General features: G+C 66.3%; 1 protein-coding gene across 3 annotated transcripts; it reads right to left on the reverse strand.

Moving 5' to 3' along the window:
- Positions 1–813: 813 nt before the first annotated feature.
- IL6R (interleukin 6 receptor) lies at positions 814–11688 on the reverse strand. Of its 3 annotated transcripts, XM_073322908.1 has the most exons (10): positions 11591–11688; positions 7566–7805; positions 7174–7297; positions 6203–6384; positions 5832–5992; positions 4045–4189; positions 3883–3926; positions 3539–3620; positions 3063–3171; positions 814–2051 (listed from the first exon to the last, which is right to left on the reverse strand). In XM_073322908.1, the coding sequence occupies exons 1-10, from the start codon at positions 11661–11663 to the stop codon at positions 1844–1846; spliced, it is 1368 nt and encodes a 455-aa protein (XP_073179009.1). In that variant the 5' UTR covers positions 11664–11688; the 3' UTR covers positions 814–1843. The 3 variants fall into 3 exon arrangements, with proteins under 3 accessions (XP_073179009.1, XP_073179007.1, XP_073179008.1); XM_073322906.1 differs by having other exon boundaries at positions 5832–6384; XM_073322907.1 differs by lacking the exon at positions 3539–3620 and having other exon boundaries at positions 1865–2051; positions 5832–6384.
- Between the last annotated feature and the right edge of the window lie 1094 nt (positions 11689–12782).

The raw sequence follows: 12782 nt of genomic DNA on the forward strand, positions 1-12782 counted from the left end.
CTGGGCATGCTCCAGGGGGTGTTTTCCTGCCCGCGGGCTGGTTCCCAGGTTGGTTCCCCCCAGCTTGGGGGCCTGGCTCCTGCACGCCGGGGTGAGGGTGTTAACTCTCACCCTGGGGGCAGAGGGACGCTCCTCACCTGTCAGGCCCTGCCACCAGCTGCTCTGGGGGGAAGGGGCTGACTCAAACCCAGACTAGAGCTGATGGTGGCAGGTACTTTCAGGGTAGGCCATTTACATAGCAGGCAGCAAACCTTCCTCTGCACAGCCCTGGGCGGGGGTGGGGGATGCCCCAGCCACTCACACGGAGAGGGCGCTGACAGCTGTGGGGCTAGCACCCCCAGGGAGGCCCGGGGCTCAGCCCACAGCCTGGCCCCTGCCCTATACATCTCCCCTTGAATCCACAGCCCTGGGCCCCGCTCCCCCTTTGAACCCATCCCTTCTCCCATGTGCCCAGGGCTCGAGCCCTGCCATCCCCCCAGCTGCTGCTAAGAGTTGGCCAAGACCCTGCTGCCTTCGCCCCCCAGCCCCAGGAGAGACAGCTGCATCCTCTAAGGCAGGGGCCAGCCCCAAGAGGGACCCGTCCCCTTCACCAGCTGCAGCCCCCGTTTTGCTTTCTCAGGTTTGCAAAACAAATTGTAGGCCTAAGAGCCAGGACGCCTGGGCTCTCTGCCTGGCTCTGGCCTGGGCTCGCCAGCCATGGAGGAACATGTTAGTGCTCTGCTTCCACCTACGCCTCTCCAGCGCCAGGTACGGCTAATACCCCATGAGCAAACCCATCCCACGCCCCCACCCGGCCAGCAGTAGCCCTGTGCACGCAGTAAAAAACATTTATTGGACACACGTTTGCCAACACACGGTTCTTCCTGTACAAACCCCTGTTAACACAAACACCAGTTTGATGGGGGGGCGGGGGGGAATCCCATGCCCAGTGCTGCACCGGGGAGGGGCGGAGGCCAGTCACACGCCCAACTGAGCATTTGTTACGGCCCCACACAAGCTGCTCCAGGGAGGCGGGGAGGCCTGGGTTCTGCCAGTGCCCTTCTGGGGGACGCTCGGGCGCGTCCTGCCCCCCACGTCCATTCAGACGGTGAGCTCCCTGCGGCAGGTCTGTCATCTGTGGCTGCTGCGCCTGGCACCGCCAGCCCCGTACAATTGGTGGGGGCAGTGGGATGGAGCCCACTCTAGCTGCCAAGGGCCAGGCGTGGCCCACTACTGCCGGAGCGGGGCAGGCCCTGAGTCCGTCTGCTCCCACCTAGCTGCAGTGCTGGCTCAGACTCTGCTGGCCCTCAGGCCCTGGTGAGCGCCTGGCCGCGGGGCAGTGCCCTGCATGCCCAGTGCCTGGAGCTTGCCTGGCTCTACCGGTAAATGCCCCTCTCCCAGCAGTGGGGCCGGGCCAGCCCTTGCCACCTTCCACGTGGAGTGGGCTCATTGGACGCCCTCCACGCCGTGTCACTCGCGGGGGCGCCGGCCCCGCCCACACCCAAGGACTGTCCAAACCCCGCCACGGGGCGGGCTGGGAAACACTGGCTCCGGCTGCTTGGGGGAGACCGTGGGAGAGCTGCTTGGCTGCCAGTTTGAGCCCCGGGCATCGCTGCAAGTGGGCGCGGGTCCATCTCCCGGGGAGGGCAGAGCAGGTTTGGCTCCTTCCAGCAGCGTCCCTGGAACCGCCAGGAGCCCAGAGCGGCCCGGAAGCGGTTGGCACAGCGGCCCCAGCCCGCCGGGGCAGAGGTAGAGCCATGGTTAAGGGCCGGGCTAGTTCTAGCTGAGCCACAAGGTCGGGGCCCTGGCTTGGCGCCTGCTGGGGCAGTCGGTGTGTCGCAGGCCAGCGAGGCAGGCTCCCCGGCTACTGGGGGACGAGGAGGTAATCCATGTTGGTGACCTCGAAGGGGCCCGTGGAGCCGACGCTGCCTGGTGACGCCGGAGGGGAGAGGAGCGGGGCTTCGCTTACCGGAGACGTGGGGCTCGGAGGAGCCAGCAGCACCAAGGGGTGCTGGACCACCACGCTGGCCTTGCCCTGGCCCAGCGAGCCCCTCCTCCATTTCTTCTTGTACCTTGAACACAGAGCAGGTCAGGAAGGGGCCAAGATTGGGGGGCTCCTGCCCCACAGACACCCCAATTCCTGCTGGCAGCGGGGTTGGGACTCAGGCCAGCATTGGCAGGGTGCCCATGGCCCCGGGACCGCAACACGGCTGCCCCAGGCCTATGGCTGTCCCCGGGGGCAGGCAGAGGGCAAAGCCCCACTGAGTCTCCATCAGTAATGGCCTGTGAGATGGGCATTCAGGGCAGCTCTCCGTGGCACAAGGGCCAGCAGCAAACACAGCCGGTGGTGACTGGGGTGTCCTGTTCCCCCCCACACCTGAAGGCAAGTGCTGGCTGGGGGGCCACAGAGAGCGAGATGCACCCCGCTGCTCCCATGGCAGTGTGCCCGAGCCCCCCACTACACTGTTTGGGTCAGTCACTTGCAGTGGAAGGGGGAGAGTCGTGCTGGGGGCAGGGCTTGGGCCCCTCTGTAACGGATCAAGCCCGGCTGCCCAGCACACAAAGATCAGCTAAGGCAGCCCACAGCCCTCAGGAAAGGACCCCGGCGGAGAGCCAAGCAGGAGTCCATGCTGCTGGACTGCAGGGAAACAGAGCGGGGCTGGAGGGGACTCTCCCAGCCCTGCCGGGGCCTCAGGGGCATCTCTCGGCTGGAGGGAGACCAGGATCTGACTCCCAGAGGCTGCCCAGGCCAGCAGTGGGCACCCATATAAGGGGCAGGGGCCCTTTGCTGTTCGCCAGAAGGCCCCAGACTGCTCTATGGAGATGGCCTCTCTTGGCTCCGCAGGGGTAAGTCCGGCAGGAACTGGGCTGAGCCCAGCAGGCCAGACCCTGTCCTGCCCTGGGAGTCACTCCAGACTCACACCGGAGTAACAGATCCGACCCAGGCGTGCACTGCTGGGCCTGGGGCACCAGCTGAGAGTGACTGTCCCTCCCTCAGTGCTTCCCCAGCAGGCCAGCGGTAGCATCGCCCCACCCAGGGCCTGGGACCCAGCACCCCCCGCACCACCCTGGCCGCGTCTCACCTGAGCACGATACCAGCGAGCAGGCCGGTGCCCAGGAACAGGCTCCCTCCGGTGACCAGGAATGTGTACAGGGGCACAGTGGCGCGGTCGCCAACACCAAGAGCCTCCCCTGCAAACCGAGGGGACATGGGCACCGTTACCCAACATGGCAAGGCCCAGCGCCCCCCTCCCCAACCTTGTTCACTTTGCAGGGCTGGGTATTGCTGGGCCACCTCCCAGCGGGGGCTTTGCAAAGGCCAGGGGAGCCCTGGAGAATGACGGGGACCACCTGAGCCACCGGCCCAGCCTGGGGCCCACCCATAGGGCTGCCACCTGGCTCACTTTGCCCCGATCAGCCCGTCCTGAGGCAGCTGTACTGGGCTCTCTGTCTGGGTGCTCAGCTCATGCTGCCAGCTGGGCTCTGGGTCGCCCCACATGTCCCTGGCGTGGGAGCCCTGGGCCTGACAGACCAACAACGCAGGGGGGCATCTCATTACCGTTAGCGCCCTCTGTGTTGCTGCTGTAGGGCCCGGGGGGGCCTGTGAACGTGTCGCTGTAGAAATCATAATCCGAGGGGAACTGGAGGAAAGAGACAGGGAAGTGGGGGTTAGCAACAGGGTCCCCCATCCCTGCCCGTGACACCCCCCAACGCACGGCATGTCCCCCGTCCCCGCCCGTGACACCCCCCAACGCACGGTATGTCCCCCGTCCCGCTCCCCCGTCCCCCAGACCACAGAGCCCTTGGGTGGAGCACACACAGTGCTAAGCCCTGAGACCTATCCACCCTCCCACCAGGGCCCACGGCCAGACGGGCAGGCAGCTCCGGCACCACCCGCCTTACCTGCGAGCTGTAGGATCCTGTCTGCCACTCGAGGCTGTTGGGATCTGCAATCCAAGGAGAGGAACAGTGAGAGTAGCCCTGGGAATCGGGACGAGGGGGTGGGGGTCTAGGGACCCAGCTCCTCCCAGAGGATCCCTCCCCTCCCATCTCCCTTAGTCCTACCTGCCCACGGGGTGCCCACGGCCTCCTGGCTCCACTCACTCCACGAGCCATGGCCAAACTCCTCCAGCCCCCGCACCTGCACCATGTGCCGTTCGCCATGCCAGGCATCATGGATCACCAGGGACGTTTCTCTTAACTGGTCGACCTGCAAGCAACAGGCAGAATTAAACCATGAGCATCAGGACTCCCACAGCTCCCCTGTGACCCCAGAACCTTGTGATGCCAACTAGCCGAGGGCACAGGGGGTGCAGAGTTTTACAGGGATCCCCCGAGTCCGTTGTCTAGGATAATTCACTGAAGAGTGGAGGGGGGAGATCTCTGCTGGGCGTCACCACCCCCGTGAGACGTGCGCACGGATCCTCTGGGGAAGCTGGGTCCCTAGACCGGAGGTCTGTAAGGTCTGGGAGTTTAAGCAGGTCACCGGGTGGTGAATGTCTTCCCTTCAGGCAGGCAGGAGACGCGCTGCGTACGCCAGCTAACCGAGATCACAGACCCCACAGGAGCAGACCTCCCAGCCAGCGGGGGTCAGTTTGTGACTGTGACGAAGTGGGACTGTTAATGTTTCCTCTGAATAGTGTGGGGGTGCCTCAGTTTCCCCTAGGCAGTTCTTAAGTATCTAGGGGGTGGAGTAAGGATGTATGATCATTGCAGAGCCCTAGAGGGCAGGTGTGTGCAGGAGTCTGGACACAGAGAATGGCCGACACCCTGTTTCCTGGCAACTGATGGCCTGGGCCCTTCCCCCCCTGCAAGGTGAGAGCTGAAGGGTTGGAGAACAAAGGAATCAGGTGACCATCTGGCCCGGGAAAGGAACAAAGCCCAGAGGAGGAGGGGCTGGAGGGAGTTGCAGTTTGGGGCTGGCTGGGACATGGAGTGAAGTGCAGACGGGGTTGTCTGGCTCACTGCCCCCCAAAATGGACCCAGCTGAGGGGTCCAGTTCTCTGCACCTGCAAGCTCTGTTTTAGACCATGTTCCTGTCGTCTAATAAACCTTCTGTTTTACTGGCTGGCTGAGAGTCCCGTCTGACTGTGGAGTTGGGGGGCAGGACCCTCTGGCTCCCCCAGGAGCCCCGCCTGAGCGGACTCGCTGTGGGAAGCGCACGGAGGGGCAGAGGAGGCTGAATGCTCCGAGGTCAGACCCAGGAAGGTGGAAGCCGGGTGAGCTGTGTGTCCTGAAGACAGGCTGCTCACAGAAAGGCGACTGCCCCAGAGTCCTGACTGGCTTCATGGGGAGCAGTTCCAGAGCATCGCCCAGGGACTCCGTGACAACTGGGGGAAACTGAGGCACCCCCACACTATTCAGAGGAAACATTAAGAACAGTCCCACTTCGTCACAGTGACGAAGGCTCCAAGGGCAGTCTGAATCTCTCTGGGCTTGTAGCGGGCTAGCCAGGGAACAGCCAGCGGGCTTGCTGCAGGAATGGAAGAGCCCAGCCACGCCCAGCAGCAGTACGCTGGGAGGATCGGGGGCAGCGTTCGCTCCTGGCCCCGTACTAACGTCCCATTAGTAAAGCTCCGGCTCAGTCTAGGACGTGTGTTATGATGCTAGCAAGGTGTGTCTGAACCCTGGGTACCCCGGGAAGCATCACAGTCCCCCCTTCCTTTCCAGCCCCAGGGAGCTGGGTAGCACCCTCCCCGTCCACAGGGAAACGCAATTCACCAGGGCCTTCTCCCCAGGCTGTAACTCTGGGGGCAGGGGCCCAGGCATGGGAGCCCATCCTGCTCAGCAGCTACAGGGTGGGGCGTGCGTGGAGCTGGCCTGTCAGGCGCGGGGCGAGCGGGGGGGCTCACCTCCGTGTAGCTCTGGGAGCGCTCAGCCCGGTACCGGACCTGGAAGTGCAGCCGGTAGAATCTGGAGTCCCAAGAGGGCGGGTACATCCAGGTCACACGCAGTTTCTGGGGCGCTCTCTCCACCGGCTCCACCAGCACGTTCACCGGCGGGTCCGGCTTCACTGTCAGGGAGAGGGGGGTTGCCATGGCAGGGGGGTCTGGTGCAGCACGTTTGCCCCACCAGCCTGCACCCAGCAGCCCCTGGGGGGAGACCCGGCCGGAACACGGGCAGGACGGCAGGCAGAGCTCCAGGGAGGGGCAGGGGGGTAGGCAGGGGGAGAAGGGGGGCAGCAGGAGGGGCAGCGGGGGTGAGGGCAGCGAGCCGTACGTACAGACGCGGTTGGCCGAGATGACCTGGCCCTTGCTGGCCACGCTCCCCGCCCCGTTGCTGACAGACACGGAGACCAGCAGGAGGGTGTCGTCCTCGCTGGGTGGCACCGTGACCCTGCACGTGAATTTGTCCACCTTGGGGAAGTAGCGGCAGCGCTTCTCCGTGGCGTTCTCCCCGGTGAACCTGCCGGGGGCCGGGGACACGGCTCAGCTCCAGGCGCAGCACACAGCCAGCGGGCCCTGCCCCCCCAGCTCCCCAGGGTCCCAAGATCAGCTCCAAGTCACAGCAGGGTCTGCCCCGGGCTGCAACATCCCCAGCTGAGCCAGGCAACAGCAGCCTCATGCCCCGCTCGGGTATTGCCCCTGGCCAAGCGCTTTCTGCAGCCACTCTGGGGTGGAGCGGAGCAGCTGCAGGGCCGCGCTTTGGAACAGGAAGAGGAGAAGGACCTTGTCTGGAACTGAAAGTCGGGAGGGTGTAAGCAAGGGGGGATGTGGGGAGGATGCCTGCAAGGAGGTGCACGGCTCTTTCCTGAGCAGGCACGGTCAGGCCCTTGGCGTGGGGTCTGATCTGAAGGCCAGCAGCACCCCCTGCCCCCCACCAGCGCTGCCCAGGGCTCGGCCCACGGGAGAGAGCCCCCAGGGGATCCCCACATCCAACCCTGCCATGGCGTCCCCCAGTCCAGCACTGTCCCGACTCCCAGCCCTGCGGGATGGCAGCACCCAGTGAGGGGGGAGGGCGATTTGGTGCCAGGAAAGCAGGCCCCAGCTCTGCTCCCAGAGCGCCGGCAGCTGGGGAGCGGGGAGGGACCCTGCCAGGAATCGGCAGCACGGCCATGCTGGCTACATCTACGCCAAATCCTGCCCTGGCCTGGCTCTCATCCCCAGCTGGCTCCACGGCTAACAGCTACCCAGGGCTGGGTGCCCCTCGCAGGGCCTCAGGGTGCTCCCCGACCAGCTCCCCCAGGCCTCTCACCACTTCTTCACCCACAGCGCGGCCCTGGTCCGGGGCGACGGCCTCCTCCGTGGCTGCCACTCGCACAGGACGTCCCTGACGTGGCTCCTCCGGTAGCAGGAGAAACCAGGCGGCTCCGGGGGCTCTGGAGTCAGAAGAGCAGCGGTGAGGGAAGCCCCTGGACTGTGAGCAGGGGCTAGCGGCTGCAGAGCTGGGCAGGGGGCAGAAGGAGGGCCAGCCACACCAGCCAGGCACTCGCCCAGTGCTGCCTTTGGACCCTGCAGGAGGAGTCTGGCAGCCCGGACGCTGCTGCCGCATTCTGCAGGCATGGGGGCCCCCGCAGTCCAGGCGCCCGTGGATCTGGACATCCCCCCCGGCCGCTGGAGCAGGCACCCCCGCTCCGAGCGACTCACCTTCCACCAGCAGCCGCAGCGAGCGCACCAGGCAGCCGCCCACATAGCAGCTGTATCTGCCCGAGTCACTGTCCTGCACCAGGCGCAGCAGCAGGCTGGCCCCCAGCACCGCGCGCTCCGAACTCACAGCCTGGTTCTCCAGCTTCCAGCTGACGGTGCCGTTTGGCTCCGGCTGCCACTGCAGGCAGGGCAGGGTGACATTTGCTCCCACTGCGCTCAGCACCGTGTCAGGCGGGAGGGCTGCAGGAGGGGAAGTTCCATTAGTGCAGAGGGAAGGGAGTGCAGTCTAGGGGTGAGAGCTGGGGGGACCAGGACTTCTGGGTTCCATGCCCAGCTGAGCCACTGACTCATTGCATGACCCTAAGCAAACAACTTCGTTGTGCCTCAGTTTCCCCTTCTGTTCCATGGGGATTGCCACCTTCCCTGGGTGCCACAAGCTGACCAGGAGATGCTGTGACAGGAGAGGAGTCTCGCTGGCTGCTGTGTGCCATGGTGGTGCTGACCCTCCGTCTCACCGCCAGGCTGGAGGCCAGAGCCTTGGCCACTCGGCAGCCCCTTCCCGGCTCCTAGGAAACCACTCGGGAGGGGCTCCCTGACGGAGGAGACAGCCAGCCCGGGTCAATATTTGCTGGAGAGGACAAGCCTGAACGAGCATCTGCCTGGCTGAGCTGTCACTGCCTCACCCACCTCTTTCCAAGGCACTGCGGCTGGGCCCCACCACCATCAGATCCCCCCTTCCCAGCCCGTGCCAGCCACAGCTTGAGACGTCTGGCCAGCCATGCCCCAGCCTGGGCGCTACCTGGGGTGCGTTAACGGGGCCGTGGGCTCCTCATTTCCCTGGGCAAGCTGGGTGCCCAGCAGCAAGGAGGTGCCTGAGAGTGCCCGGAGCCGGTTGCAGGAGGGGTGTCAGGGCTCCTGGGGTGTGGGGAGCAGATTCAAGGGATCCCTGCTCCTCCAGTTCCCAGAGCCTAAAGCCAGGGTACACGGCAATCACAGGGGACCCAGGACCCTGCCAGCAGGGCAGCCACGCAGCAGCAGGGCCCTGGAGGGCTGCTGGCCTCAAAGGGTTAATTCTCAAGCCACCCCTGGGACAGGGTCACCACCGGCCCGGGGATGGGGCCAGAGCTGGGTTTGGTTCAGCTGGATTGTGGCTGGGCCAGGTGGTTTGTAAAGGTCAGAGGCTGACAGCTCCCCCCGTCCCCCCAGCCAGGACAGGAGCTGGGATTTTTGCAAACCCACAAGCGTCAATAACAAAAGCAAACACTCAGGTTTCCCAGCGCCCAGCACCCGCACGGCCCTGCCAGGAACAGCCAGTCCTACCCGAACCCATTTACGCAACGGTCTGGCTCAGCACAGGGACCTCTCAGCTGCCTGCTAATCCCGGGGGCACGTCACAGGCGCTGCAGGGACCAGCCCCCATGCATGGGGCTGAGAGCCAGGAGAGCTGGAGTCGAATCTGGGCCAAGCCTTGGGGGGCAACCCCTGCCCCCCAGTAAAGTGGGGGTAATAGGACACCTCAGGGAGATGCTGAGGGAGGGGGCCACCTCTCCGCTGAAGGGACCAGGCACTGGGCTGGGACCCAGGAGAGGTGGGTTCAGTTCCCAGTTCTGCCACAGGCTCCCTTGGGGCAGCTCCGACACCTCCCCAGCCCTCAGCTCCCCGACGGTCCGGCCGGGGGAACCGCCCTACCTCCCTCAGCTCCTTAGGTGAAGCTTCTGGGGCAGGAGCCATCTGCTTCCGCGGCTCTGCGCAGTGCCTGGCTCAAGGACCCCTCAGGGGGGTCCTCTATGCCAGGCCCCCAAACACCCCTGGAACTGGCAGGCTCGTGCCCAGGGGCTGTGGGGCAGAGTTCCTGGGGACTGGAGGCCACGACTGGGCAATTCCAGACCTGTGCTTTTCCCCCCACCTGGGACTCCTGGGCTGGGGTCCCGCCCCGCCGGGTGGGTTAACCCTTCAATCAGCAAGGGGCGCCCTGGGTATAAATAACCAGCGACAGTGCGAGGGCTGCTGGCTCAGTGGAGACGCACGTGGCAGCAGGCTGCTCAGAACCCAGCCAAACCCAGTGCCGGGGGCCTGGGCAGCTCCGCACCGCCTGGCCTGCACCTGAGGGACCCACTCCCTACTTGCCCTGCAACAGCAACTCAGCCCTTGGCTATCGGCACACAGGAGGCCTGGGCACTTCCCCATTGTGCTGGGAAGTTTCAGTTCCTCCCGGGGAGAGCAGTGGGGGGCTGGGAGGCAGGACGCCTGGGTTCGTTACTTGGCTCTCCCCAGAGTCAGCAGCTCATTGCTCTTTGTGTGGCGCGACTCCACCGCTGCCCCGGCCTGGTCCCTGGGTGGCCACGGCCAGACACAGAGCAGGGAAGCTCGGAGGCTCCACACAGGAGAACCCCAGATCCCAGCCACAGATGTGGGGCAGTTGGGAGCCCTGCTCATGAGCCTGGCGCAGCCCAGCCGACGGGGGCCATGGGGTGACGCTGGGTCATGCAGGTCGAGAGTGGGGAGGCAGACGGGCACCAGGCCAGGCCTGACCCAAAGTTACCCTCCTACAAGTGCAGAGTTCTCTGCGCCCCCCGGGCCCCTGTCTGGCCCCCGGGGGAGGGGTCTGTGCGGCTTTGGGGAAGGCAGGATGAGAGCGGCAGCAGCCTCTGCCCACATCCCCTGCCCAGGCCGCAGTGGGCTCCACTCCAGTTCCTGTGGTGCCTGCAGGTCACAAGGGCCCAGGTCCCCCCTTTGCAGCGGGGGGTCCCCCCTCCTGCCCAATCCTAGGCCGGGGGCAAGGTGCTCCCTCTGCCCCCACTCCCTGGCAGCTGCAAGAGACTGGGACAGGGGCTCAGAGCACATGGGTCGCTCACAGACTGCCATGCCCCTGGCACCAGGCAAAGGAGTGGGGCCAGCCCCCAGGCAGCCCCAGCTGGGAGCTCTGGAGTTAAGGGCCTCTGAGCCCCCCGCATTTCCCCCAGCTCCAGTTCAGCTTAGCCCAGGGACCTCCGGCCAGGAAGGGGAGCAGGAGCCCGAGGCCAGCCCCATGGGGAGCCCCCAGTGGGGCCCCGCCATTCAGGGGACAGAGGAGGAGGTTGTGTGGGGGTCCCAGCAGGAGCATGCCAGTGGGGAGGGGCAGCGCTCACCCCCGAGTCACAGCGGGGGGAGCGAAGAACAAGGAGCAAATAAATCTCAGCCCTTCTCAGCTCAGACTGAAAATAAGGCGCTGCCATTCCCCAACCCCGGGGAGCGCGGAGAGAACCCAGGAGTCCTGGCTCGCAGCCCGCACCCTCCCTCTAACTCACCAGACCCCACTCCCCTCCCAGAGCTGGGTTAGAACTCAGAAGTCCTGTCCCCGCCCTCCGGGAGCCGGGACCCGAACCCAGGAGTCCGGGACACACACCCCCCTCCGGGAACAGAACCCAGGAGTCCTAGACACACACCGCGCTCCGGGAACAGAACCCAGGAGTCCTGGAACACACACACACACACCCCGCCTCTGGGAGCCGGGAGCAGAACCCAGGAGTCTTGACCCCCCCCCTTCCGGGAGCCGGGAACAGAACCCAGGAGTCCAGATCCCCCCCTCCGGGAGCCGGGAGCAGAACCCAGGAGTCCTGACCCCCCCCCTCCGGGAACCGGGAGCAGAACCCAGGAGTCCTGACCCCCCCTCCGGGAGCCGGGAGCAGAACCCAGGAGTCCGGGACACACCCCCCCCTCCGGGAACAGAACCCAGGAGTCCAGATCCCCCCTCCTCCGGGAGCCGGGAGCAGAACCCAGGAGTCCTGACCCCCCTCTCCACCTCCGGGAGCCGGGAGCAGAACCCAGGAGTCCTGGCTCCCAGCCCCCGCCAATCTTTGCAATGTCCCCATGGCGAAAGAGACCCCCCCGCCCGCGGCTGCCCGGAGCCCCGATCTCCCCGCGGGGTCCCGGCCGGCCGGGGCTGCTCACCTGGCTCCAGGGGACCCCGCGGAGGAGAGGACGCAGCCCGACGCCCCCCCGCCAGGCGCCCCGCAGCGAGCCGCCCCCCCGGCCCCCGCACCCACCTGGCGGCGGGCAGGGCCCCCCCGCGGCGGCGGCGAGCAGACACAGCAGCCCGGCGGCCCGGAGCGCCCACATGCTCCTGCGCCCCGGGGGCTGCCGGCGTCCGCCCCCCCGCGAGCATCCCGCAGCTCGGGCGCCGCCCCCGCCCGGGGCTTCCCCCTGCACGTGGCGGGCGGGGGGGGCGCCTGGCGGCGGAACAGCAATTGAGGAACTGGGGGGGCTGCGATTGTGAAAGGGGCGATTGAGCAACGGCGGGGCGGAGCGCGTGGGAGGGTGGGGGGCACCTGCAGAGACGCCCCCCCCCCCGCGCGCGACTCCCGCCCCCAGGTGCAGGCTGACGTGGTGTCAAGGGGGGGGGCTGGGAGCCGGGACTCCTGGGTTCTACCTGGGGCTCTGGGACCCGGTGGGGTGCGGTGGTTAGAGGGGGCAGGGCTGGGAGCCGGGACTCCTGGGTTCTAGGAGCCTCTGGGGGGCAGGGAGTGGGGTAACAGGCAGCCCCCTCTCCTAGGGCCTGCTCTGAAGAGTTTGGCTGGGATGCCCCCAGACAGGGGGAGCTTTGTGGGTGTGATGGGGGATCCCGCTGGCAGCCAGCCTTGGACAGGTCTCTGCCCCCCAGTACAGCACTGGTTACTCGGCCTGGGGGGGGACACGCGTGAGCAGCCCTTGGCACTGGCCTAGTGGGCACTGGGGAGACCCAGCTTATGCCCCCACTGTGGGTATGGTCAGGGCTGGGAGGGGGCGGCTGTTTGTGTACCAGCCTCGTTAATCAGTGACAGCGCCCAGGGACAGAATGCAGGCAGAGGCCTGGCCTGCCCCCAGTTCAAGGTGAGCCCCCCCCCCCGCTCCAGCTGGGGCCTGTTAACCCCCTCCGGACTGGGGCTGTGTCCCTGCCCCGCTCACACGGGGGTAAAACTCCTGATTTCCAGGGGCGGGCAGGAGAGCGGGTGGGGGCCCCGCTCCAGCAGCTTGGTGCCAGGAAGCAAGCACATGCTGGGGGCCGGGGGCGAGGGGGGGTGTTACAGGACAGAGTCAGAGAGTTTAGGGCCAGAAGAGACCCCCACAGCTCCACACAAAACCCAGCCACCAGCAGGGACCGGCTATCACAGGAGCCCAGATTAGCACGTGCCAGGGAGTGGGAGGCCCCGAGGCCCCACAGTGGCACAGAAATGAAGTGAGACACCCCGATAATCCTGC

Source organism: Lepidochelys kempii, chromosome 24 (genome assembly GCF_965140265.1).
Source record: "Lepidochelys kempii isolate rLepKem1 chromosome 24, rLepKem1.hap2, whole genome shotgun sequence".
Lineage (NCBI taxonomy): Eukaryota > Metazoa > Chordata > Testudines > Cheloniidae > Lepidochelys > Lepidochelys kempii.